We start from the raw sequence: 27,147 nt of genomic DNA on the forward strand, positions 1-27,147 counted from the left end.
AATTAGGCGAGGAAAATCGCAATAGCATTAAAACTGAACAGATGTATTATTGAAGCATTTAGCGCAGGATACATAGCGACACAATAAAACATACGTCAGGAGTTGGTTTTCAAAGCACAGTTCAACTGTTAATAATAACGTCCGGAGCTGGGATTTAAAAGCGCAGTTTAACTGACACAAAATTAACAAGCAGGGATTGTAACTATGCAAGCAGGCGTGATCGGAAGACCGACACGAGCACTGTGAACGATCAATATCATAACCTTGGAAAATGCTCTATTAATATGCGATAGCAATCAAATTTATGCCACAGCGATTAAGCCGAAGCCGTTGGCGACCCATGGAGACGCAAGGCTTCCATCGGCCCCTACTGAGCATTAGTTCGGGCCGACAGCAGCCCAGGAACAGGAGCGTTGGCCAGACTGCGGCACTTGGTGGCGACGGTGACGCTGTCCAAGACTTCGGTGCCGTTGGCGAAGAGGGAGCGCGTGGCGTTCACCGCTGGCAGCCACGCCTCGCCGTTCTTCAGGCTGGGCACTCTCCTGGGAGGGAATTAAGGCGGCCATAAGAATGCTTGCGGATTGTGTTGTCTAACATTCTGAAGCGACACTGGAGCTTCGATGGACGCCGTAGCGGAGGACTCCGGATTAATTAAACCACATGGGGTTTTTTAATGTGCACTTGCGTCGCACAGCACACGACCTCCTTTTGTATTTTGCCTCCATCGATATACGGCCGCTGCGGTCGGGATCGAACCCGCGAGCTTGGATCAGCAGCCGACCACCGGTGCCACTGTGCCGCTACGGTGGTTGTACTGGGTGTTTCACGTAAGATTTTACGAATTTTTAAAGATCGGCTTGTTTAGTTAGAAGAGCGCTTTTTCGGCATTGTATACTGTCAGCGGTATAGTACATCAGAAAACAGTACGGGCTAACTAGCAGGCTGGTTAACTAATATTGAATAGTTTAACTATCACTTTTAGGCTACTTAATTATTAAGAGGCGTGTAGTCCATCCTAAACAATATCCATATCATTTTTTAGAATTTCGGAAGCCGTTACCCTCGGCGTTGTGGTTCAACAAACGTTCGCTACATCGCGCCAAAATATATGTGCGTTCGAGAAGCTTGCAGGCAAAGCAACTTCTCCAGTTTGCGTAAGTTGTCGAAATACCCCAAATTTGTTGGGCCACGGTAAGGATAACCGAACAGCGCTTTCGAAGTTCTAAAAACTCTTATGAATATTACGAAGGACTCCGATGTTACTTAGGGTGCGCTACACGCCTCTCGGTAATTAATGAGCCCAACAGTGATAGTTAAAAAGTTAACTGTTCAATATTAGTTAACCAGCCTGCTAGTTAGCACGATAAATGGGTATCAGCGTTCAATCCTCCCAAGCTTTGGATTTGGATTGCTAGATGTTCAAGGGAGTCCTGCTGAACAGCTTAAACACAAACCCCTTGGGCTGCGTACTTTTGACGGGGGTTGTACTACACCGGTGAGCAACACCACCTAAAAAATGCGTCGTCATGCGTTAACAGTAAAGGGTATAATGACCCTGCGATGTCCAGAGGGCGCTGAGGTTGCTCTGGAAACACCTTGTCGATTTCTGTGCCAGCCGCGTCAGCCGGCATCGGCAAATCAAGCCGACTCCGATTAACCTTTCCTAAGCTCTCGGAGTGGCTGGCCATCGCCAGCTAAGAATACGCAATGAAAAGGTGGACACCCCACCATTTGTACAGTTCAGTAGAAGAATCCCGCGGCCGCTTTGACGCAACGGTGGTGGGCGTTTCACGCATTTAAAATTTCGGGTCACGTCGCGAGATGCGCTCACCCGTCAGAGAGAAATTGGGCGACGTCAGCTGTGTTCAGCAGCGGCTCGAACAGCGGCTGTCCGCCGCTGTCGACGACGTAGTGGTAGCCGTGCAGGGCGCTCAGGGCTACGGTGCGCGCGCTGCAACCCGAAATTGCGAGGGCCAGGAACCTCAGCCTGGCCTCGTCATCTTTGGCTTGGAGCCACCGCTGCACTTCCCTGACTTTGATAGGGTCGCTGCCGACCAGGTAGCCGACAGCGTACGCGAACAGCGCCTCGCCCGTCGAAGCGCTGCCGTTGGCCTTGGCTTTAGGTCGCACGTACTCCTCAATGAGGGCCCTCGCCTGCGAATGCGCGAGAAAATGAGCAGTAATATATAGATATTGCAAGCGGCTTCATTTCCCTCAAGGGCTTGATTATCGCATCTCTCGCGCGCACAGCTTCGTAGAAGATAGGTCCCGCAAATAATTTCAGCGAAACATCGACTCATAATTCGACTAAAAATGTCTTTTGAGATAAGTATACATCTTATCGGCAACTATAACTGGAGAGTGCGGAGGCAACTCTATAACCCCCAAGCTTGAAGTGAGATGCTCGAAGGGTAACGTTCCTAACCCATCTAACGATCGAGTTAGTTGATTCGTTTACTGTTCCTTTACTTTTTTTCTTGAGCCGGCCTCCACTGCATCAATTATCTGAACCAAGCGAAGAGCATAAAGACCGCCATAGCTTTTGGCGGCTTTTGCGTGTGAGTTTCTGTATTAGCTGGATGAACGAGGTGCGCTTACGAAGAAAATTGATGTTTAGGCCCTGGCTCAGGCTGCAGAATACGGCAAGCGTTAAAATTACTTCCCTAAATTTCCTCTTTAGGAAGAAACTGCCACTAATGTGTTTTTATCCACTGCCGAGATCTTGCTAATAAGTTGGGTTCCGCTAATGTGGGGTACCATGAGTCGCATAGCCTTTCTAGAGTCATATAGCTGGCAGACCTGAGGGAAGAGGACAGAACAAGAGTACCGCCATGCCTGCTTCGTGATACTGAGGGCTGGCGACACATTCGACTTCAGCCGGAATAGCGAAATATTGAACTCGCAAAAAATAGTTTCCAGTGCTCGAGATGGCCTTTCCAACCTAAAAGAGGCTCCGCACCGAATAACGCTAGCACGAACAGTCACTGCAGCTGTGAGAAGTCGAGGCAGGATTAGAGATGATTACCATGCGCCAATTCTCGCGAGCGCGCCGCGTAGTTTTAAACTACCGCAGTGAACACTTACTTGCAAAGCTCGTTATTGTAACAATGTGGCCGGTGTTACGTCTCGCCTACGACGCGCGGTATAGCCGGCGCGGATGCAACGGACGCCGCGGCTTCGTTCATCGCGGCCGCAACGCCTCCCGCCAAGCGCGTCCAGGCAGGTTTCAGTGCCACGTGTCGTCGTGCGTGCGTGTGTGTGTGTGTGCATGTTGGTGCCCACGCTTGTCAAAGCGCGGCAGCCAGGGAGAGGAGCTCCCCAACTGGGAGGCGAGGAGGTCTGACCGGCGCCGGCCCGGCGGACGCGCCCGTCACGTCTGGACATGTCCGTGCGTCGCCGTCTTGTGCGACTCATCCCAAGCCGTTCCTTCTTGCCCTCGACTCCGAGGGTATAAAAAGACAGCTGCGCCGGACGCCGAGAGGGAGAGAACGCCGCGCGCCCCTGCGCGCGCGTTCTTCCTTCTTCCTCTAAAACCCTACCTATCCTTCTCTCTATCTGCACGCCGGCAGTGGTGGTGGTGTTTTAACACCAGTCACACGCCCGTGCATTTTCCTTTCCTCTTCCCTTTTCATCCACTTACTACTACTTACTACTACGCCGAGAGAGACTTCGATTCCTTCCTTCGAGTAACGTGGTCGCCCTGACCGGCTGCTCTTTTGCGATGCCAGAATAAACAAGTTGTTCTGTTGCCAGTCGACTCATCCTTTGCCGGGACCTTCGAATGTTTCCAGCTTTGCCCCAGGCCGCCAGGCCAACGCTACCTTTGGGGCTTGCAACCCTTTTGCAACAACTGGTTGCCAGCGGTGAGATCCCGACAACGGAGGCCAGCAGCGAAGATATGCGGTCAACTGTATGCTGAGCAGCACAACGACCATCCGGGAGCAGTGCAACGAGCCCTGTGTGATGACTGGTTGCCTGCAGCGGAACGACTGCGCTGAATTCTTGGCTGCGAGGTTTGGTGAGTGCGGGACTTTCTTCTGTGTTTTGCCAGGCTTTTGTTAGTGTCAGAAACAGAGCTGGTAATTGTGGTTGTCGTTGCTGCCGGGTTAGTTTGCGGCAAGACAATAGTAGGCAGTAGAGAAAGCAGCATTCGGAGCAGCCATGGATTTGAAGTCGTTGCGCAAACCGAAATTGCTGGAGCTTGCAAGAGAGTTGGGTCTGGATGTCTCAGACAAACTCAGAAAACCAGAACTGCTAAGGGCTATTCTTGAGTTGGAGGCTGAGGATGACGAGCTGTCGGAATGCCTTGAGACCATTGAGGAGAGGGAGCAAAAAGAGAAAGACGAGCGCGAACGTAAAGAACAAAAAGAGAAAGACGAGCGCGAACGTAAAGAACAAAAAGAGAAAGACGAGCGCGAACGTAAAGAACAAAAAGAGAAAGACGAGCGCGAACGTAAAGAGCAAAAAGAGGAGCGCGAACGTAAAGAGCAAAAAGAGAAAGAAGAGCGCGACCACGCTTTAGAAATGAAGCGTCTCGAGGTAGAGATGGAACGCGCTCGTAATGGAAGTCAGGCACACGGTGCAGGAGAACGGGTATCGTTCAAAATGACTGACCTGATGCGGCCGTTTAAGCTTGGAGAGGACATTGGTTTGTTCCTGGTTAACTTTGAGCGAACGTGCGAGAAGCAGGGGTTCTCTCGGGAAACGTGGCCACAGCGCTTGCTCACGTTGTTACCCGGCGAGGCGGCCGACGTAGTCGCTCGCTTGAAGAGAGAGGAGGCAGAGGATTTCGACCAAGTGAAATCGAGTCTGCTAAAAAAGTACAGGCTGTCAGCGGAGGCGTTCCGTCGGAAGTTTCGGGAAAATGAAAAAGGCAGAAGCGAGTCATATACAGAGTTTGCCTACAGGCTTATGTCAAACATGCAGGAGTGGCTCAAAGAAGAGAAAGCGTTTGGTGACCACGAGAAAATTCTGCAATGTTTCGGGCTGGAACAGTTTTATAGTCGGTTACCTGAGAACGTGCGGTACTCGGTCTTGGATAGGCCAGACGTTAGTACAGTGGCTAAAGCCGCCGAGCTAGCCGAGGAGTTTGTGACGCGTCGGGCTCGCGGAGCTAAGGACGGTCAAAAGGGTGAATTTGGCTCCAAGTCTGAGAGGCCGAAGTTCACACCAATGAGAGCAAGGGGGGACACGCGTAGTGCGGATGCGAGTGAAAGCAGTCCGACCGAACGTAAGGAGACGGCGGCAGCCGAAGCCGAACGCAGAAAGCGGTTCGAGGCGAGGCAAGCGCGCGTGTGTTATACGTGCCAGAAGCCGGGTCACTTTTCGGCGCAGTGTCCAGAAACAAAAACAAAAGTCGTGTTTTTGTCATTATGCAGCACTGACGAGAACATGAAGCTTCTCGAGCCTTACATGCGAGACTTCCTCGTGAACGGGAAAGAGTGCCGAGTGCTTCGTGATTCCGCAGCTACAATGGATGTAGTTCACCCCTCTTACGTAGAACCCGATATGTTCACGGGCGAGTGCGCATGGATCAAGCAAGCCGTGGAAGCTCACAGCGTGTGTCTGCCCGTAGCAAAAGTGCTTATTGAAGGACCTTTCGGAGCAATTGAGACGGAGGCCGCAGTGTCATCTATGCTGCCCCCCCAGTACCCGTACCTATTTTCGAACAGGTCCGATCACCTCCTGCGCGAGAAGGGGCTTTTGTTTGGTGAGGCTAGCGTTCAGGCCTTAACCAGATCGAGAGTTCGGGAGCTCGCTGCAAAGGCGGTAGTTGCGGGGCCGACGTTGTCGAACAATGAGAAAGGGTCGGAGGCCCAGCAAGCTGATATTCAGAGCACGTCCGAACTGAATAAAATTGAGCCTGTAGCGCTGAAGGCACCAGGTACTGAAGAGGAAACGCCCGACACGGGAAAGTTAGAAGAGCTATCTGCAGATTTGCTCATCGCGCCTACGTCCGATGGACTTAATAGGTTGCTAAAAGTCAGCCGGTCGGCTTTGATAGCCGAGCAAAAAAAGGATGGCAGCCTAGAAAACATGCGCTGCAATGTCAAAGAAGGTATCGCCAAGAAAAATGCTCGTTTTGTGGAAAGAGGTGGGGTCCTGTACCGGAAGTATCTAGACCGCAGAGGAGTCGAGTTCGATCAGCTGATCGTGCCTCAATGCTACCGTCAGGATCTGTTGCGCTTGTCGCATGGCGGTTCGTGGTCCGGACACCTAGGAGTTAAGAAGACTAAGGACCGTCTCTTGCAAGAGTACTATTGGCCAGGGTGTTTTCGTGACGTAGAACACTTTGTGAGGACATGTGACACCTGTCAGCGGGTTGGCAAACCAGGGGACAAATCGAGGGCGCCGTTGAAGTTGGTACCTATCATTACGGAGCCTTTTAGACGGCTCGTTATTGATACAGTGGGACCTCTGCCGGTAACACGCACGGGGTACAGACACATTTTGACTGTGATCTGCCCAGCGACAAAGTTCCCTGAAGCAGTGCCGCTTAAAGAACTCAGCTCAGTTGAGATAGTCAATGCACTACTGTCCATATTTGCGCGAGTTGGTTTTCCTGCGGAAATCCAGTCAGATCAGGGCACAGTGTTTACCAGCGCTTTGACGACAGCCTTTCTCGAAAGGTGTGGGGTAAAGCTGTTACACAGCTCAGTGTACCACCCACAGTCGAATTCCGTTGAGAAGCTCCACTCCGTCATGAAGCGCGTGTTGAGAGCATTGTGTTTTGAGCAACAAAGTGATTGGGAGCTGTGTCTGCCTGGGGTGATGTTTGCATTAAGGACCGCGCCGCATGCGGCTACGGGGTTTTCGCCAGCTGAGCTGGTGTACGGTCGCTCGCTGCGGTCTCCGCTTCGCATGCTTCGAGACTCGTGGGAAGGCAGGGGCGACGACCCAGTCGTGGTCGAGTACGTGCTTAGTCTCCTCGAACGCTTAAGAAGGGCACAGGAGTTGTCAGGTGAAGCAATGGCAAAGGCCCAGCAGAGGGCCAAGGTTTATTATGATCGGACAGCCAGGGCCCGTCGTTTTGAGGTGGGCGATGAGGTAATCATATTGCGCACATCGCTAAAAAACAAACTCGACGTGCAGTGGGAGGGCCCAGCACGGATTGTTCAAAAACTGTCGGATGTTAACTACGTGGTGAGTCTGCCAGGAAAGCGGAAAGCACAGCAAGTTTACCACTGTAATCTGCTCAAACCCTATAGACAACGGGAAGCAGTGGTGTGTATGATGGTAAACGTTCCCGAAGAGCTTCCGGTCGAGCTTCCGGGACTAGGCTCAGTTACGAACAGGGAAGACACCGATCAGGTCATTAGTGACTTAATCATTAAAGCACCGCTGTCGGCTGAGCAGAAAACCGAACTACACCAACTCTTACAAGAGTTTCAAGGTCAGTTCTCTGAGAGGCCTGGTAGGACTTCTGTTCTTACTCATGATATAGAACTTACCTCGCCAGAGCCAGTACGATCCAAGGCGTACCGGGTGTCACCCCGCCAGCGCGATATTATGGAGGCTGAGGTAAAGAAAATGCTACAGCTCGGTGTTATTGAGGCGGGTGAGAGTGATTATACCTCCCCTTTGATTTTAGTTGAGGTACCGGGCAAGGAACCTCGTCCTTGCGTCCACTACCGCAGACTTAATTCCATCACTAAGGATCAAATTTATCCGATCCCTAACGTCGAGGAGCGCCTCGAGAAAGTTAGTAGCGCTCAGTTTATTTCCACCCTAGATCTTGTCAGGGGTTATTGGCAGGTTCCACTTACAGAAGAGGCTAGTAGGTATGCGGCGTTCATTTCACCAATGGGAACATTCCGTCCTAAAGTTTTGAGTTTTGGTTTGAAGAACGCGCCATACTGCTTTTCAAGCCTCATGGACAAAGTGTTGCGGGGACAGGAAGAATTCGCTTTACCGTATTTAGACGACGTAGCGATATTCTCCGCATCCTGGTCTGAGCATATGGCACACTTGCGGGCAGTGCTAACCCGCCTGCGCGAAGCGGGCTTGACAGTCAAGGCTCCCAAGTGCCAATTAGCACAGGCCGAGGTTGTCTACCTCGGTCACGTGATTGGACAGGGTGGTCGCCGCCCCTCTGAAATAAAGGTGGCCGCTGTGCGAGACTTCCCGCAACCGCGCACGAAGACCGATATTCGGTCGTTCTTAGGTGTCGCCGGCTACTATCAGAGGTACATCCCCAGGTACTCCGATATCGCGGCTCCCCTGACGGATGCTCTAAGAAAAACAGAGCCCCAAACAGTCGTCTGGGGCGAGACAAAGGAAAGAGCTTTTAGCGCCCTTAAGAGCGCCCTAACAAGCCAGCCTGTGCTACGATTGCCAGACTACACAAAAGGGTTCGTTGTTCAGTGCGATGCTAGTGAGCGAGGCATGGGCGTTGTACTGTGCCAAAGGGACAATGGAGAAGTGGAACACCCCGTCCTGTATGCTAGTCGTAAGCTAACCTGTCGTGAGCAGGCGTACAGCGCCACCGAGAAAGAGTGTGCGTGTCTCGTGTGGGCCGTTCAGAAATTGTCATGCTACCTAGCCGGCTCGAGGTTTATCATTGAGACGGATCACTGCCCTCTCCAATGGCTGCAGACCATCTCTCCCAAAAATGGCCGCCTCCTGCGCTGGAGCCTCGCTTTGCAACAATATTCCTTTGAGGTGCGTTACAAAAAGGGGAGTCTCAACGGTAACGCCGATGGCTTAAGTCGAAGCCCCTAACGTAGGAATCCGCCTCAAAGTTGTTTGTTAGTGATGTTTTCTTCCTGAGGCAGGATTTTTAACATATTGCTTTTGTTTAGTGTTTCTAAGTGATTATGTGCTTTCTAGTGCAATTTTCCAATTTGTGGACGCGTTCTGAGTGCTGCTTGACTACTGTAAGGAACTAGGCAGTAGTATAAAAGGGGAAAGAGCCTGGCAGAGCTTAGTGAGGGTTGTCTCGTGCTTGCTGACTGAGCGGTTGCGTTTCGGCGTAGTTCTAACGCTTGCTGGGAACGAGCACAAAAATGGCAACTCTCCCGAAGTCACTTTGCAGTGTCCTGTGTGATCCTGAACATGTGAACGAGGCCTTCTCTGTGCGCTGCGCTCAAGCAACGTCGAGGGACGATCGGTTTCGATTACGAGCATCATCGAGCGACATCCCTCTGGACAGCGGATGCAGTCCCCTGACCATCGGGATCTCCTTCTCCCGGCGGGGCGGTCTGTTACGTCTCGCCTACGACGCGCGGTATAGCCGGCGCGGATGCAACGGACGCCGCGGCTTCGTTCATCGCGGCCGCAACGCCTCCTGCCAAGCGCGTCCAGGCAGGTTTCAGTGCCACGTGTCGTCGTGCGTGTGTGTGTGTGTGTGTGTGCATGTTGGTGCCCACGCTTGTCAAAGCGCGGCAGCCGGGGAGAGGAGCTCCCCAACTGGGAGGCGAGGAGGTCTGACCGGCGCCGGCCCGGCGGACGCGCCCGTCACGTCTGGACATGTCCGTGCGTCGCCGTCTTGTGCGACTCATCCCAAGCCGTTCCTTCTTGCCCTCGACTCCGAGGGTATAAAAAGACAGCTGCGCCGGACGCCAAGAGAGACTTCGATTTCTTCCTTCGAGTAACGTGGTCGCCCTGACCGGCTGCTCTTTTGCGATGCCAGAATAAACAAGTTGTTCTGTTGCCAGTCGACTCATCCTTTGCCGGGACCTTCGGATGTTTCCAGCTTTGCCCCAGGCCGCCAGGCCAACGCTACCCTTGGGGCTTGCAACCCTTTTGCAACACCGGTAAGAAATTCTGACGGCTCTTGCCCTACTGTATACGGCTGCCGGGGCGCCTGGCGTCCCTGCAGGTACGATTGATTGCGCTTCATATAGAGACCTGGCGATATATGCTTAGCACGAGAAGCCCCTATGGTGTGTTCTTTTGTGCATAACACCGCGGTACCAAGACGGTAATCTGACTTATCTGCCTTTCAGAGTCAGTGGTGAGCTGTAAGTGCCGCAGCTGTTCAGGCGCGGCTGGAGTTAGCAGCGGTGGACAGACTATATTAGCCATGTAGAGTTCCTGAGCTAACAACTTCACCCTTACACTCAAACTTCGGTTAAAATTCAAGGCTTCTTTGGTTCTTTATGCAATACAAAAAGGGCAAAAGAATTGTTTGAACTCTTAGCTGACGGCTAGCAAATTGGTCCAAGTCAGACGTGCAATTAAACAGGCATTATATAAATATAAGAAAAAGAAAATAAAATTATTAATGCGTAAAGAAAGCAGTATATAAATATTCACAATGGATGATACCGCATAAATGAGAAGAGTACAACAGTACTCTATGTACATGGGAGGTACAATTTATGGCCCAAAATACTCATCCCTACATTTACAATTCTTGCACATGAGAAATCAAAGCCATAAAACGTTTCTTCACTTGCGTGGAAAAATCTTGCGCAGTTCTCAGTTCCGATAATAAGCTATTCCACACTTTTGTGCTTATAAATTGAATTCGTCGATCCACATACGAAGTATTCATTGGAGGCAAATTATATTTGCCTGCCCTCGAATTTCTGGAGGTGCGGGATGAGGAGTATTATACATGGAAAGAATGGTTGTTTCTGTGGACAGTATTCACGGTGAGGGATGTCGTTTCTGCCGAAGGACGAATCCCAACATAAAAACGTAGCAGCTGTTTATTCGGTTAGCGATGGCAGTGGACGAGCGTACCAATGCTACGCTCGTCTCTGCAGCGGAAGTAAAAAAAATTGCTCTTTCCTGCCGGGCAGCCTGCTTTTGTAGCCACCGTTGGTGATGCATGCCTCGGGTGACGTAGCGGTGGCGCTATGTTTTATCGGTAACGCGTACAGCGTGTGGCCGTGTTACGCTAGGCCGGATTCTAACAAGGCGGAGGCTGCGCGGAAATATGCGCAGAGTGGGTCGCCACATCACCCCTGTTGCAAAAGGGTTGCAAGCCCCAAGGGTAGCGTTGGCCTGGCGGCCTGGGGCAAAGCTGGAAACATCCGAAGGTCCCGGCAAAGGATGAGTCGACTGGCAACAGAACAACTTGTTTATTCTGGCATCTCAAAAGAGCAGCCGGTCAGGGCGACCACGTTACTCGAAGGACGAAATCGAAGTCTCTCCTTGGCGTCCGGCGCAGCTGTCTTTTATACCCTCGGAGTCGAGGGCAAGAAGGAACGGCTTGGGAAGAGGCGTCCGACACGGCGACGCTTGAACATGTCCAGACGTGACGGGCGCGTCCGCCAGGCCGGCGCCGGTCAGACCTCCTCGCCTCCCAGTTGGGGAGCTCCTCTCCCCGGCTGCCGCGCTTTGACAAGCGTGGGCAAAACATGCACACACACACACACGCACGCACGACGACACGTGGCACTGAAACCTGCCTGGACGCGCTTGGCGGGAGGCGTTGCGGCAGCGATGAACGAAGCCGCGGCATCCGTTGCATCCGCGCCGGCTATACCGCGCGTCGTAGGCGAGACGTAACAGACCGCCCCGCCGGGAGAAGGAGATCCCGATGGTCAGGGGACTGCATCCGCTGTCCAGAGGGATGTCGCTCGATGATGCTCGTAAACGAAACCGGTGGTCCCTCGACGTTGCTTGAGCGCAGCGCACAGAGAAGGCCTCGTTCTCAGGTTCAGGATCACACAGGGCACTGCAAAGTCACTTCAGGAGAGTTGCCATTTTTGTGCTCGTTCCCAGCAAGCGTTAGAACTACTCCGAAACGCAACCGCTCAGTCAGCAAGCACGAGACAACCCTCACTAAGCTCTGCCAGGCTCTTTCCCCTTTTATACTACTGCCTAGTTCCTTACAGTAGTCAAGCAGCACTCAGAACGCGTCCACAAATTGGAAAATTGCACTAGAAAGCACATAATCACTTTGAAACACTAAACAAAAGCAATATGTTAAAAATCCTGCCTCAGGAAGAAAACATCAGTAACCAACAACTTTGAGGCGGATTCCCACGTTAGGGGCTTCGACTTAAGCCATCGGCGTTACCGTTGAGACTCCCCTTTTTGTAACGCACCTCAAAGGAATATTGTTGCAAAGCGAGGCTCCAGCGCAGGAGGCGGCCATTTTTGGGAGAGATGGTCTGCAGCCATTGGAGAGGGCAGTGATCCGTCTCAATGATAAACCTCGAGCCGGCTAGGTAGCATGACAATTTCTGAACGGCCCACACGAGACACGCACACTCTTTCTCGGTGGCGCTGTACGCCTGCTCACGACAGGTCAGCTTACGACTAGCATACAGGACGGGGTGTTCCACTTCTCCATTGTCCCTTTGGCACAGTACAACGCCCATGCCTCGCTCACTAGCATCGCACTGAACAACGAACCCTTTGGTATAGTCTGGCGATCGTAGCACAGGCTGGCTTGTTAGGGCGCTCTTTAGGGCGCTAAAAGCTCTTTCCTTTGTCTCGCTCCAGACGACTGTTTGGGGCTCTGTTTTTCTTAGAGCATCCGTCAGGGGAGCCGCGATATCGGAGTACCTGGGGATGTACCTTTGATAGCAGCTGGCGACACCTAAGAACGACCGAATATCGGTCTTCGTGCGCGGTTGCGGGAAGTCTCGCACAGCGGCCACATTTATTTCAGAGGGGCGGCGACGACCCTGTCCAATCACCGGACCGAGGTAGACAACCTCGGCCTGTGCTAATTGGCACTTGGGAGCCTTGACTGTCAAGCCCGCTTCGCGCAGGCGGGTTAGCACTGCCCGCAAGTGTGCCATATGCTCAGACCAGGATGCGGAGAATATCGCTACGTCGTCTAAATACGGTAAAGCAAATTCTTCCTGTCCCCGCAACACTTTGTCCATGAGGCTTGAAAAGCAGTATGGCGCGTTCTTCAAACCAAAACTCAAAACTTTAGGACGGAATGTTCCCATTGGTGAAATGAACGCCGCATACCTACTAGCCTCTTCTGTAAGTGGAACCTGCCAATAACCCCTGACAAGATCTAGGGTGGAAATAAACTGAGCGCTACTAACTTTCTCAAGGCGCTCCTCGATGTTAGGGATCGGATAAATTTGATCTTTAGTAATGGAATTAAGCCTGCGGTAGTCGACGCAAGGACGAGGTTCCTTGCCCGGTACCTCAACTAAAATCAAAGGGGAGGTATAATCACTCTCACTCGCCTCAATAACACCGAGCTGTAGCATTTTCTTTACCTCAGCCTCCATAATATCGCGCTGGCGGGGTGACACCCGGTACGCCTTGGATCGTACTGGCTCTGGCGAGGTAAGTTCTATATCATGAGTAAGGACAGAAGTCCTACCAGGCCTCTCAGAGAACTGACCTTGAAACTCTTGTAAGAGTTGGTGTAGTTCGGTTTTCTGCTCAGGCGACAGCGGTGCTTTAATGATTAAGTCACTAATAACCTGATCAGTGTCTTCCCTGTTCGTCACTGAGCTTAGTCCCGGAAGCTCGACCGGAAGCTCTTCTAACTTTCCCGTGTCGGGCATTTCCTCTCCAGTATCTGGTGCCTTCAACGCTACAGGCTCAATTTTATCCAGTTCTGACGTGCTCGGAATATCAGCTTGCTGCGCCTCCGACCCTTTTTCATTGTTCGACAACGTCGGCCCCGCAACTACCGCCTTTGCAGCGAGCTCCCGAGCTCTCGATCTGGTTAAGGCCTGAACGCTAGCCTCACCAAACAAAAGCCCCTTCTCGCGCAGGAGGTGATCGGACCTGTTCGAAAATAGGTACGGGTACTGGGGGGGCAGCCTAGATGACACTACGGCCTCCGTCTCAAGTGCTCCGAAAGGTCCTTCAATAAGCACTTTTGCTACGGGCAGACACACGCTATGAGCTTCCACGGCTTGCTTGATCCATGCGCACTCGCCCGTGAACATATCGGGTTCTACGTAAGAGGGGTGAACTACATCCATTGTAGCTGCGGAATCACGAAGCACTCGGCACTCTTTCCCGTTCACGAGGAAGTCTCGCATGTAAGGCTCGAGAAGCTTCATGTTCTCGTCAGTGCTACATAATGACAAACACACGACTTCTCTTTTTGTTTCTGGACACTGCGCCGAAAAGTGACGCGGCTTCTGGCACGTATAACACACGCGCGCTTGCCTCGCCTCGAACCGCTTTCTGCGTTCGGCTGCGGCTGCCGCCGTCTCCTTACGTTCGGTCGGACTGCTTTCACTCGCATCCGCACTACGCGTGTCCCCCGTTGCCCTCATGGGTGTGAACTTCGGCTTCTCACACTTGGAGCCAAATTTACCCTTTTGACCGTCCTTAGCTCCGCGAGCCCGACGCGTCACAAACTCCTCGGCTAGCTCGGCGGCTTTAGCCACTGTACTAACGTCTGGCCTATCCAAGACCCAGTACCACACGTTCTCAGGTAACCGACTGTAAAACTGTTCCAGCCCGAAACACTGCAGAATTTTCTCGTGGTCACCAAACGCTTTCTCTTCTTTGAGCCACTCCTGCATGTTTGACATAAGCCTGTAGGCAAACTCTGTATATGACTCGCTTCTGCCTTTTTCATTTTCCCGAAACTTCCGACGGAACGCCTCCGCTGACAGCCTGTACTTTTTTAGCAGACTCGATTTCACTTGGTCGAAATCCTCTGCCTCCTCTCTCTTCAAGCGAGCGACTACGTCGGCCGCCTCGCCGGGTAACAAAGTGAGCAAGCGCTGTGGCCACGTTTCCCGAGAGAACCCCTGCTTCTCGCACGTTCGCTCAAAGTTAACCAGGAACAAACCAATGTCCTCTCCAAGCTTAAACGGCCGCATCAGGTCAGTCATTTTGAACGATACCCGTTCTCCTGCACCGTGTGCCTGACTTCCATTACGAGCGCGTTCCATCTCTACCTCGAGACGCTTCATTTCCAAAGCGTGTTGACGGTCGCGCTCTTCTTTCTCTTTCTCTTTTTGTTCTTTACGTTCGCGCTCGTCTTTCTCTTTTTGCTCCCTCTCCTCAATGGTCTCAAGGCATTCCGACAGCTCGTCATCCTCAGCCTCCAACTCAAGAATAGCCCTTAGCAGTTCTGGTTTTCTGAGTTTGTCTGAGACATTCAGACCCAACTCTCTTGCAAGCTCCAGCAATTTCGGTTTGCGCAACGACTTCAAATCCATGGCTGCTCCGAATGCTGCTTTCTCTACTGCCTACTATTGTCTTGCCGCAAACTAACCCGGCAGCAACGACAACCACAATTACCAGCTCTGTTTCTGACACTAACAAAAGCATGGCAAAACTCAGAAGAAGAAAGTCCCGCACTCACCAAACCTCGCAGCCAAGAATTCAGCGCAGTCGTTCCGCTGCATGCAACCAGTCATCACACAGGGCTCGTTGCACTGCTCCCGGATGGTCGTTGTGCTGCTCAGCATACAGTTGACCGCATATCTTCGCTGCTGGCCTCCGTTGTCGGGATCTCACCGCTGGCAACCAGTTGTTGCATTTGGGGTTGCAAGCCCCAAGGGTAGCGTTGGCCTGGCGGCCTGGGGCAAAGCTGGAAACATCCGAAGGTCCCGGCAAAGGATGAGTCGACTGGCAACAGAACAACTTGTTTATTCTGGCATCTCAAAAGAGCAGCCGGTCAGGGCGACCACGTTACTCGAAGGACGAAATCGAAGTCTCTCCTTGGCGTCCGGCGCAGCTGTCTTTTATACCCTCGGAGTCGAGGGCAAGAAGGAACGGCTTGGGAAGAGGCGTCCGACACGGCGACGCTTGAACATGTCCAGACGTGACGGGCGCGTCCGCCAGGCCGGCGCCGGTCAGACCTCCTCGCCTCCCAGTTGGGGAGCTCCTCTCCCCGGCTGCCGCGCTTTGACAAGCGTGGGCAAAACATGCACACACACACACACGCACGCACGACGACACGTGGCACTGAAACCTGCCTGGACGCGCTTGGCGGGAGGCGTTGCGGCAGCGATGAACGAAGCCGCGGCATCCGTTGCATCCGCGCCGGCTATACCGCGCGTCGTAGGCGAGACGTAACACCCCCTCCCGGAGTGGAGATTTTTACTTCAGGCCTTGTAAAAATCTGTGCAGCGTACCCGACGTCTGTGGCGTGTAGTGACAGAAGCAGGCAGCGATGTCGGGGGTCATGGATGGACGCCTGTGAGTGCACTGGTAATTCCTGGTTCGCCGGGATCGATGTAGGCAGTCTTCAGCTGGTCGATAGAGACGCGGACGTCGTTCCCGTTAACGCGCAGAGTGAAGGTTTTGTCATCGCGACGGAAAACTGGATAGGGTCCGCTGTAAGGTGGCTGGAAAGGCCCGCGGACGATGTCGTCGCGGAGAAAAGTGTGCGTGCACGTTGCCAGATCCTTGAAGACGAAAGGGGCAGTCTTACAGTGGTGAGCTGCAGGGGACGGGCGGAGGGCAGCGATGGTGCGTCGGAGCCGGGCGACGAAATCGGTGGGATCTGACGTCGCGGTGGTGGATGGCGGTGCAGCAGAAAGTTCGCCTGGGAGACGGAGTGGTTCGCCGTAGACAAGCTCTGCGGGTGTATCCTGAATGTCCGGCTTGAAGGCGGCGCGAAGACCTAGGGGGTCGGCTGGCAGTGTTAAGCGTGTGGCCGTGTTAAGCTTGGCCGGATGATAACAAGGCGGAGGCTGCGCGGAAATATGTGCAGAGTGTGCCGCCACAACGGTAATGGCCATGTTTACTTCACCTAGATTATCAAAGGGCAATAGCTGTAATTTAAGAAACAATACCTTGCTTAAGTGGTCATAGCTATAGTTTGTTAGTATTCACAACGCTCGTGTTTGTAACTTCCTTATTGGTTGAAGATACGCCGTGTAAGTCCATCCCCAAGAGTCTACACAATATGATAAATGGTTATGAATAAATGCAAAATATAAAATTCTTAACACCTTATCGTGAAAAAATTTCTTGCTTGTAGTAGTGCGTGACAGCCAGAAAATAGCTTCGCGCAGATTGAGTGGTCTTGCGCTTGCCAATTTCAGTTATCAAGTATTATGCCAAGGCATTTGAATGAACCAATCCTTGCAAGTTCACAATTGTTTATTTCTGTTTTAGTATTATTTTAGTTGATTAATCTATACCCGGAGTGAATTATTATGTGTTTGGATTTTTCACATTCAGAGTTACTTTATTTTGCACGAAACAGTGAGACATGTTGGATAGTTCTGAATTATCTTTAATTTCTTTCATATTGTCTCCTGTGACTGCTAGAGCTGTGATGTCGGGGTACATGAGTATATCTGCTCAATGGGTGACTAGAGGTAAATTGTTTACATGTAATGAGAATAGTAAATGGCCTAAGCACCGACCCCTGAGGTACTCCTATGTGCAGCAGTTCGGGTGATGACATGACATTATCAATTGCAACTAGCTGGCGATGCTCCCTGGTGTAGCTAGTGAAGAATCCAGAAGTCCTGCCACGAAGCCGTAGTGTGTTAGCTTTTTTTTTTAATAGGATGCAGTCATCAGCAGTTTGGAATGCCTTTTGTAGGTCAAAAAATAACAGCAATAAGTTTGTTGCTATTCAGCGCGGGATTTGTAAGTTGTGCGAGTGAGGACAGCAATTGACGTTGAAAAGGTTGGCCGAAAGTTATGTTGCTGTTGGCGTATTTACATTGTTTTCGAAAAACTTTTGACTTTCAGTCGAGAGTATATTTTCAGGTACATTGTTGATGATGCTAAGAACTGATATCCGGCGGTAAGATGATGGGCCTGAAGAATCACCATCTTTAAGTATTGGTGCAACTTTCGCTATTTTCAGCGGTAACAACTATGTTGAACTTGATGATGCATGAGACATGGGAATGGAAAAAGGTTCTCGTTGTGACATACATGACGTAATATTCGACGTACTACGTCCGCCGCTGTGGACGAGGGTGACGCTGGTGAACACTCTCAGGGTTCGGTTACTGTATGCAAAAATACCGCCCAAAGCAGGTTTTGGTAGAGCACCGGACCCAAAATTCGGAGGTCGTGGGTTCGCATCCCACTGGCGGCATGTGGTTGTTTTTCTTCTGCTTTTATTAATCTCTCATTAATGAAAACCACTAATTAAAAAAAGTCATCCTCCATGCTCTTTGGTTTCGGTGGCTGTTGACATCCGTCATGATAATGCATGATTAAAGATCGCACACAGAATCGGGCCCAATATGTCAACGTTGTATTTAGTCATACGCACCGTTGTTCCATCTAGACCGCGTGCTTTTTTACTAGATATCTTTGACAATGCGAGTACTAAATCGTCCGGTCAATTTCATAAATGTAGAAAGTGTTTCTTACGGATCTCGATAAGCATATATCAGTATTATATTTGTATTATGACGGTTGTGGCTTGCGGCTAAGGTAGGCTCTATGCTATAACAGTACGAATTGAAGTTCGCGGTGTCACAGGCTATATTTGTGGGGAGTGTATGTCTCACCTGGGGGTTACTTACTTCTCTTACGGTTTGCTTTACTCTTTTGGGGTCGCCTTTTGCATGCTGTATCAGCTGGGCATAGTACTCCCTTTTGCGAGCTCGCCGTGTGGTCCTAGATTTATTAATGAATACTTTCGACTGATCATCCGCTAGGTGGCGCCGCCCTGTTTAGCTTGCTGCCTATCGAGCTCCGTTTTCACCTGCCCCTGGCCTAATCCAGGGCTTCGCCCGCCCCTGGATTTCCTCTCCATCGTTTCCGGAAGGCTTCCGAAGCACGTGGATACCATCGGCATCACGGCCCGCTGCCGGGCTGGCCCTTCAAGCGCCTCCAAAAGTCAGAAGCGGCGCGGCGCCTCGCTAACCCTAACGCGCCGCGCCTGCACCTCTGCAATGCAGCGTCTCACGAAGCCCCTGCAGCCCAGACCCACTGATGCCGCCACCGCGGGGCCTACTCCAACCGCCCACGCCACCGCGCAAAATCCTGTCGCAACCAACACTGTGAGCGACGCTGGGAGCTCCGGATCGACGGCCGCGGCGCAGCCGGCAGCGTTCGTCGTCGCCGCAGCGTCCACTGCTCGCCAACTCCATGCTCTAAGAGACGTCAACACCTTTGGGCCCATAGACGCGTCGCAGCCGCCTGCGTTCGTCGACGCCGCCGGTGCCGCCGCGCCTACACCAGCCACATTACCCGCTGACACCAAGACCTGCAGCCCGGCACCAGCGTCGCAGATTGCGCCCCAGGCTGACGATTCGTCGGCAGACATGGACTTCATGGCGTCCCCGGTAGACGACACTTCATCCCCGGAAATCGGCTGGAGCACCATCGGTGCCAGCCGTAAGCCTGCTTCCGCCACCCGACCCCGCTCCGAGCTCATCACTGTTGGCATACAACTCCCTCCTGGTACCCTCAATCCCAAGCTGCCTCTCTACGACGTGCTCGCCGCAGTCACCTCCGCTGCACAACTTTCCTCCAAGACCAGTGCAGACATCACCCTTCAGGCCAAGCCAGCCCAAAGCCTTGTGTTTTTAAAAACTCATTCTCCTCTCACCGCCCACCTCCTACTTTCTATCACGCACCTTCACCTTCACGGTAAGCCTGTCAGCATCAAAACTTATTCCCCCCATCCTCCCATCTCATGCCTCGGCGTCATCCATAACGCCGGTGGCCACTTCACTCCTGATGAGCTCATGCATGAACTAGAATCTTTCAAAACAGATATTCTCGCTGCTCGCATGATGGGATCCACTCAATCAGTGCTCATAACGTTCGCTGGTACCGTCATCCCCCACTTTGTATATTTCAAACGCGTTGCCTTCCGGTGCCGTCCTCATAAACCTAAGCCTCCCACCTGCACCCGTTGTCTCACTCTAGGCCACCGCGCCCACCAATGCCCCCAGCACAGCGTTCCGGCAAAGTGCCGTCGCTGTGCTGCTCCTCTACCCGCTGACCCTTCCGCTCATGTGTGTGCCCAGCCCTGGTGCGTTCATTGCCAGGTGAATACCCACCCCTCCCTCGACCCCACTTGCCCCTTCCTCCTTGCTAAACAACGCGAGTGTGCTAAAGCTGCATACCTCCGACGCCTAGCTTTGCGCCGGGCCACTCAACCCACCACCCCCTCCTCCTCCTCCTCGTCCTCCTCCTCTAATCATGAATATCCATCAGCTCCGATCACGTCACCACCAGGCTCCTTCGCCGCCATAGTTAAAGGATCCTCGGTGCCAGCGTCCCTCTCTTCCACTACACCACCCTCTCCATCCTTGACTGACGCGAGCCGCTCCTTCGACCTCCGGCTAGCAATGCTCGAACGCCAGCAGCGAGAGCAGCAGCGCATTTCCCACGATCTACAACAGCAGATACATGCCTTGACTCAAACCCTCCAGACAACCACCTCCTCTCTTACCTCCCAGCTTAGCAAGCTAAATGAGCACCTTGCCACGTTCCCCACTCCCTCCTCCAGAGCCCAGGTCGCCCCTTTGGCTGACCTTGTCGAAACCACCACACAGGCACATCACACTCGCTTGGTTCAGCTGGAAACTTCGGTTCTCCAGATTCTTACCACCCTCCAAGCACAATCAAAGCAATTGGAATCTTTCACATCTATGCTCCAATCCGTCCATGAGTCACTGCCCCCGGCAAAAAAGAAGGAACGCGTACCATCGCGTTCCTCTCCACTCTCATAATGGCGTTTGGCGAGGACCTCGAAATTGTGCAGTGGAACTGCCGAAATCTTTGTCACAATAAGACCCCCCTCCACCAGTACCTACTCACCCGCCCCTCTCTGCCTCATTTTCTCCTTCTCCAGGAGACCCGGACGGCCCGCAATGTCCCAGGCTACCGCGCCTACCATGCCACTACGGCCACGCCACTTGCGTCTATTTATGTACGCAGTGACGTGCTCGTAGAGCAAATTGACATCCCCTCCACCCTCCTTAAATATTTAGTTTGTGTGGTTTATTACCACCCTTCTTCCCGCATCTCACTCGTCCTTTTGTCTTTTTACAACCCCCCTGTCACTTCCTCTTTATTCTCTGCTCTGGGCAAATTCCTTCACTCTCTTCCTTCTACCTCCCATCTCCTCTTTGGTGGTGACTTTAATGCCCCTCACACACTCTGGGGCTACCCACAAACCCTCAAACCCGGCCGCCTCCTGCACTGTCTGGCCCAGGAACGCCACCTCACCCTTCTTAATACTCCTGGCTCTCCTACTCGAGCGGGCATTGCCTCACAACGCTCCACGACACCCGACCTCACTTTCTCTCGGGGTTCACTTTCCTTTCACTGGCAGGTGACAGCCGAAACTCTTCTAAGTGACCACTTTCTCATTCATATCACCGCCTCTCTTTCCCACATCCCTCGCTGTCATCCGGTTATTCACACTGACTGGCATGCTTTTCGCACAAATCTCGCCTCCGACTCCTTTCAATCCTACGACGACTGGACGTCGCGCATCTCTGCAGCGCTCACGTCCAGTAGCCGTCGCGTTCGCTCTCGTTACCCAATCCAGGACCCAGATCCACACCTTATCCGTTTATGGCGTCGCCGTAAACGTCTTCAACGCTCCTTTCGCTCCCAACCACACAATGCCCAACTTTCCTCCCGGATCACTGCTCTGCGGGCTGAGATCGTCGCCCACTGCGCCTCCCTCGAGCATTCTCGTTGGAGTGCTCTTTGTGATGGCCTTGATTCTGCATTGCACTCGCGATCCGCATGGTCTCTCTTTAAATCCCTCCTTGGCAGTAAGCCTGCCCTTGCTCCCACTCTAGCTAAAGCCCTCACTCAGGGGACTCCCTCCGAAGTTTTTGATCAACTCGCCTCTCTCTACCTCCCGCCCCCTCTGGCACCCTCCTACCCGGTGTACTCAGGTGGACCTAACCCCGATCTGGACCAATTCTTCACTCTCCGGGAGCTCGAATCTGCTCTGGCTGCTAATTCTACACGCTCGGCTCCCGGTGAGGATGCCATTACATACACCACACTTCGTAACCTTCCTGACTGCGCCAAAGAATTCCTCCTTCAAACCTACAATGAGGCCTGGGAGAGCGGCTGCTTGCCGAGCTCCTGGACATCCTCCCTTATTTCTATGATTCCAAAGCCGGGCAAACCTCCCTCTCTCTCTAACCTCCGCCCAATCTCCCTGACGTCGTGCGTTGGTAAGACCCTTGAGCGAATGGCTCTGACTCGCCTCTCTGATTTTCTTGAGGCACGGGAGTTCTTCCCCCATTCTCTCATTGGCTTCCGACGCCGCGTCTGTGCACAGGACATGTTTCTGATTCTCCAGCAAACGTTTCTGTCCCCTACACCCACTCAAATTTACGCACTTGTGACTGTCGATGTTCGCAAGGCCTTTGACGGTGTTTGCCACGATCACATCCTTTCTCAACTCGCCTCTTTGGATTGTGGCTCCCGCATGTACTCCTATATCCGCTCATTCCTCTCTAAACGTGTGGCTCGCTTTCGAGTAGATACCCACTTGTCTAACCCACACCACCTCACCCGTGGCACTCCTCAAGGTGCTGTTCTCTCTCCTACCCTTTTCAATCTCGCTATGGCCCCTCTCGCCTCCCAGCTAGCTGAAATTCCCGACCTGCATCATATATTTTACGCCGATGACATCACTCTCTGGTGTTCATCTGGCTCTCCCGGTCACGTACAGGACACCCTGCAACGTGGCCTAGATCTCATCGACTCCTTTCTCACCACCGCTGGCCTCTCTCCTGCTCCTGAGAAATCCGAGCTTCTCCTTCTCAACCATTCCTCCTACCAGCGCTCACACAACCACTTCGTCTCTCTCCACCTTTCTGGCTCTCCCATTCCTGTCGTCACACAGTGCAAAGTTCTTGGCTTCCCTTTGCATGCGGCTAAGAATGTGCAAGCCCTCCACCGCGCTGTCACCACCTGCCACTCTGTAACTCACCTCCTGCGGCGCGTGGTCACTCGACGCTCAGGTCTCCACGAGGCTCACGCGTGCCGCGTTGCCCACGCGCTGGCCCTCAACAAAGTCTTGTACTTTGCACCCTACGCTTCCTTCAATCAGACTCAACTTAACGCTCTCGAGACTGCCCTTGTGGGCCTCTACAAGGCAGCCCTCAACCTCCCTATCACTACCTCTACCACTAAGCTCTTTGCCACAGGCCTCTTCCATCCTCTTCGTTCTCTTATCAGTCTCCATCGTGACTCACAACTTGCCCGGCTTTCCCTTACCCGTCAGGGTCAGTGGTTATTGACTCAAGCGGGTATCTCGCCCATTCCAATCTCCCCGTTTACCTCTCCTATTCCCACCCCCGCTCCCAATCTTCGTATCCTTCCCCTCCCGGCCAACATGTCCCCCGTCCTGCACGCCGGACGTCGTCATGCGGCCGCACAGCACCATTCCCCTCTCTTTGATACCCAGGGTGTAGCTTACACGGATGCCTCCTTCGTGGCTCCTCGAGGTTCCTGCGGCTACGCCCTGTACCATCCACACCTCCCTTCTCCTGAAACCCACACCAGCGAGCCGTATCTACACCCTCCAGACGCATTGTCCCTCGAGGTCCTCGCCATTGCGCATGCCCTCCAGTCATTTGCCCTCCTTCCCTCTCTCCAAGAGTACACAGTCTATTCAGACTCACAAGCCGCTATACACCACATACAGAAACGCACCCTGACCCCTTCTCTCCAACAGGAGGTCGAGCGAGCGGTCTCCGCACTGCAGCCTTCCATCGTTTTCCTCCGCTGGGTCCCTGGGCATTCAGGGATTGACGGCAATGAGCTGGCCCATCAGCTCGCCCGCGACACACTTTTCCGGGCACCGTTGATCCCCTGGCCCAAGCCCTCGGAGGACGGTGGGAGGCTCACCCTTCGCCGCACCATAAAAGAGGTCTACCTTGAGCTCCGCCTCGACAAACGCCTTTACCCTCCTCCTCATCCATCACTCACGGTGCCGGAGTCTCGCCTTCTTCGGCACATTCAGATGAATGCAGTTATCACCCCGTCCCGCCTCTTCCTCTATCGCTATCGATCGGACCCTTCCTGTCCCAACTGCCCCTGCATCTATGCGGACCTGGCCCATTGCCTCTTCTATTGCCCGGCTGCTCAGCAGTCGGGTTCCTTCCCCCCACCCTTTCTATCCATCACCACCTGGCTCGACTGGCTTGGCGCTGAAGGGGAAGAAGAACAGCGGCTTCTGGTCGCCCAGGCGGTCGACATGCTCGGCCTATAAATTATGGTCGAATAAAAGTCTTTACTACTACTACTACTTTCGACTGCCCTAAATAATATTTACACAATAAATAATACTTAATGTGTTTGTGTTGTTTCCACTTGTGGTGCCAGGAATACCATTGGTCATCCAAGTACAGATTAGTACTTTATATGACCATGGCGATACACTAATGCTGCTGTTACTAATAGCGTGAGGAAGCATTTCAGTTAAGTTAGTGATGGCGTAAGTTGTGATAGAAATGCCTAATAATTTAGGACATCAAACCTAGGTGTCTCGTTGTTTGGAACCTTTCCCTCAACGTTTCGCGACTTGTTCAAAGCAGCAATTATCATAATCAGCCTTACTGCGGCCACTATAGGACATTGAGTTATATTGTATGCCTCCAATTAATATCTTAACTAATTAACTCATCCGTACAACTGACTCGCTTCCACCCCTGCTGCGCTTGCCTACACCTTACATAGCCTACCCATACCCATTTCTTCTTGAATTTAACTAGCATATCATTAACTCGCCTTTATTCCCTGAATCACTCTGCCCTCTTCCTGTCTCTTAAAGTTACACCTATATTTTTTTTTCCTTTCCAGGGCTCGCTGCGTTGTCCCGTTTATGCCAAAACCCTTTTCGTTAGCCTCAACGTTTCTGCCCTGTAGGTGAGCACAGGTAAGATAGAGCTGTTATATTCTTCCACTTGAAAAATAGTGGTAAACTGCTATTCATAATCTGAGAGTACATGCAAAAATGCGATCCACCCTATTCTTATTCTTCTAGATATTTCAGTTTTGTGGTCCGGATCTGCGGTCACTACATGCCCTGAGTAGATGTATTCCGTGACAACTTCCACTGCTTCGCTGCCTGTCGTTAACTGGTGTTCGCTTCCGAGTCTTTTGAACATTAGTTTTCTGCATATTAATACTTTGACTAGCCGTTCTGCCTTGCCTGTCTTATATCCTCGATAATGCTGCGGAGTTCGTCCCTAGAGTTTCTATCAACGCAATATCACCAGAAAATCCGAGATTACTTAGGTATTCTCTATTAATTATTATCCTCAACTCTTTCCAAAGCAGTTCTCTGAATACCTCCTGAAGATATGCGGTGAACAGTATCGGAGAGAATGTCTCCTTGCTGACATGGTTCTTGATTGGCATTTTATCACTTTGCCCGTGAAGGACTATGTTCGCTGTGCAACAACAAATATTTTCCAACCCAATTACTGTAGGTAGCAGAGCCTCCGAATTCACAGTGAGCTTCGCTCATAGCCTGAGATGAACGTGAGCGTGTATTTTTTCTACTTGTCCTTTTCTACGAGTTGGCCCGTGTCATAATTGAAAATAAGAACGCGTAAACGCCTATGAACCTTATTCATCGGGTGATGAAGATGTCGAAGTGCCATCTCTCGGAGCTTCTTTAAACCGGTTTGTGGCGACACCCAGGAGGCCCTTTATGGAAATGTATGTATGCTGCCCTGTCAGATGTGTTCTCTTCTCAAATCACTCCAAAACTTTCCTATCGCTGTCTATACCAAGCAATACATTATAAAATGTATGACTAGCCTAAGCAAGCGACGTGAAGTGTCAGTGGGATACGCAGGCAGCAGTTTGCTCCGGCCATTCCTATATTCAATTACAAGACATTTGCCAAAAAGTAAGGACGTCACAGCAGCTCACCTGGGCAACGTCGGCACCGGCCAGAACGGCATTCATTATGGGCAGCTTCCTTTCGCTGAAGCCTAGCGACAGGGCGTAAGCGTCCCACGCCGGTGTGAAGCGCAGCTCCATGTCCTTCGCGGCAGACAGGAGCGCTTTGAGGCTGGCGTCCGAGAAGCAGGTCGCCCAGGTGTCGCTGTCGTTGACGTTACAGCCCAGTTTTGCCGCGAGCTCCTTAGAAGGGTCCATCTTATACTGCGTTACAAAAGGCAAAGACAGATTTAGGAACCACTTGGTTTGCAAGGACGGAGCAGCGAGAAGTAGAGCTCCATAAATTCGAACACTCAAATAACGGTGTTGGAACTGAGAACAACAAGGTGACGATGCAGCAGTCACTACAGCGCTCAATGAAAAGGTAGCAAATCCGGTGAAGAAGTGCATGACTGTCTCCCGCCCCGCCAATTAATGGCGGTTACATTTCTCATCGCTGCGCATTACCAGAATTAAGCTCATGCAGAGCGCGCCACTAAATCTCTGCGGAGAAAGTGCCATAGGTCTGAAGGGTCACAAAAGTAAACACCGATTAACTAAACGCACCTACTGTCATTGGTAAGCAGTTAGGCGTGGAATGTTATGACGTGAGCAGATAATGGATAGCTTGCACTGTATTATGGCGCAATTTCCGCTAAAGCTTTCTTTCTTTACATCTCTCGGTGATATCGAATAGGAATGCTGATTATTCATGGAAACGATTCTAATCGAGCAGGGAGAAAGTGACGCGGGAGCCAGACCCTTGCTCCTGAATAATCCAAGTGTGGGATTCATCCAAAAGTTCAGAACAAGCCTCAAATTGTGTGGTGAAAGCGCAGGAAACAGGTGAGCAAATACGTGATGCTTGAGGAGAAAGGTATTTAGGGAAGTGTCTCAGGCTCTTTGCGACTATATGACTGTTGAGCAGTCCGTGAAGATATTTTTAGCGCATTTACATTACCTTTTTTATACCCACTTTAAACAATGGTTGCGTGATTCCCGAAGTTTCCTACGAATCATATTCTTTGAGTAAAAATTACGGAGTGGATTTAAGACTACACGTACTACGTGCTGTGAATGCGAAAGCATGCACGCGGGTTGTTCGGCTGCAGTCATGGCATATTACTTAATGCAGTGGCCAGCGAAGCTGACCTGCACGCTCCGCCGGAATGGTAGTTGATGAAGACGACGGTACCTAAACCCAGCACGGGAAAGTGACAGTTTAGCTATTTTGGTATATCACCCAAGGCACAGCTAATAGCTGGGCACCAGTTTACCCTCTTCTTTTGGCTCTCCTCACTGAACCGTGGCCTATCCCCTGTCGTGGGTATGTGCCATATCACTAAGGCAATCACGGCAGCGACAGTTTAGCCCGCAGTGGTGCTGTTCTGCGGCGATCAACCTGGATGGATGCCAGGATTTTCCGCCTCATGAGTCATA

At 52.0% G+C, this 27,147-nt stretch overlaps 1 protein-coding gene across 1 annotated transcript; it reads right to left on the minus strand.

The window, feature by feature from the left end:
- Positions 1 to 25,927, minus strand: LOC144130264 (uncharacterized). The gene is made up of 3 exons (XM_077664226.1): positions 25,699 to 25,927; positions 1,832 to 2,154; positions 1 to 542 (listed from the first exon to the last, which is right to left on the minus strand). Exons 1-3 carry the CDS (start codon positions 25,924 to 25,926, stop codon positions 368 to 370), a joined length of 726 nt encoding a protein of 241 aa, XP_077520352.1. The 5' UTR covers position 25,927; the 3' UTR covers positions 1 to 367.
- Between the last annotated feature and the right edge of the window lie 1,220 nt (positions 25,928 to 27,147).

Source organism: Amblyomma americanum, chromosome 4 (assembly GCF_052857255.1).
Source record: "Amblyomma americanum isolate KBUSLIRL-KWMA chromosome 4, ASM5285725v1, whole genome shotgun sequence".
Taxonomy (NCBI): Eukaryota; Metazoa; Arthropoda; class Arachnida; order Ixodida; family Ixodidae; genus Amblyomma; species Amblyomma americanum.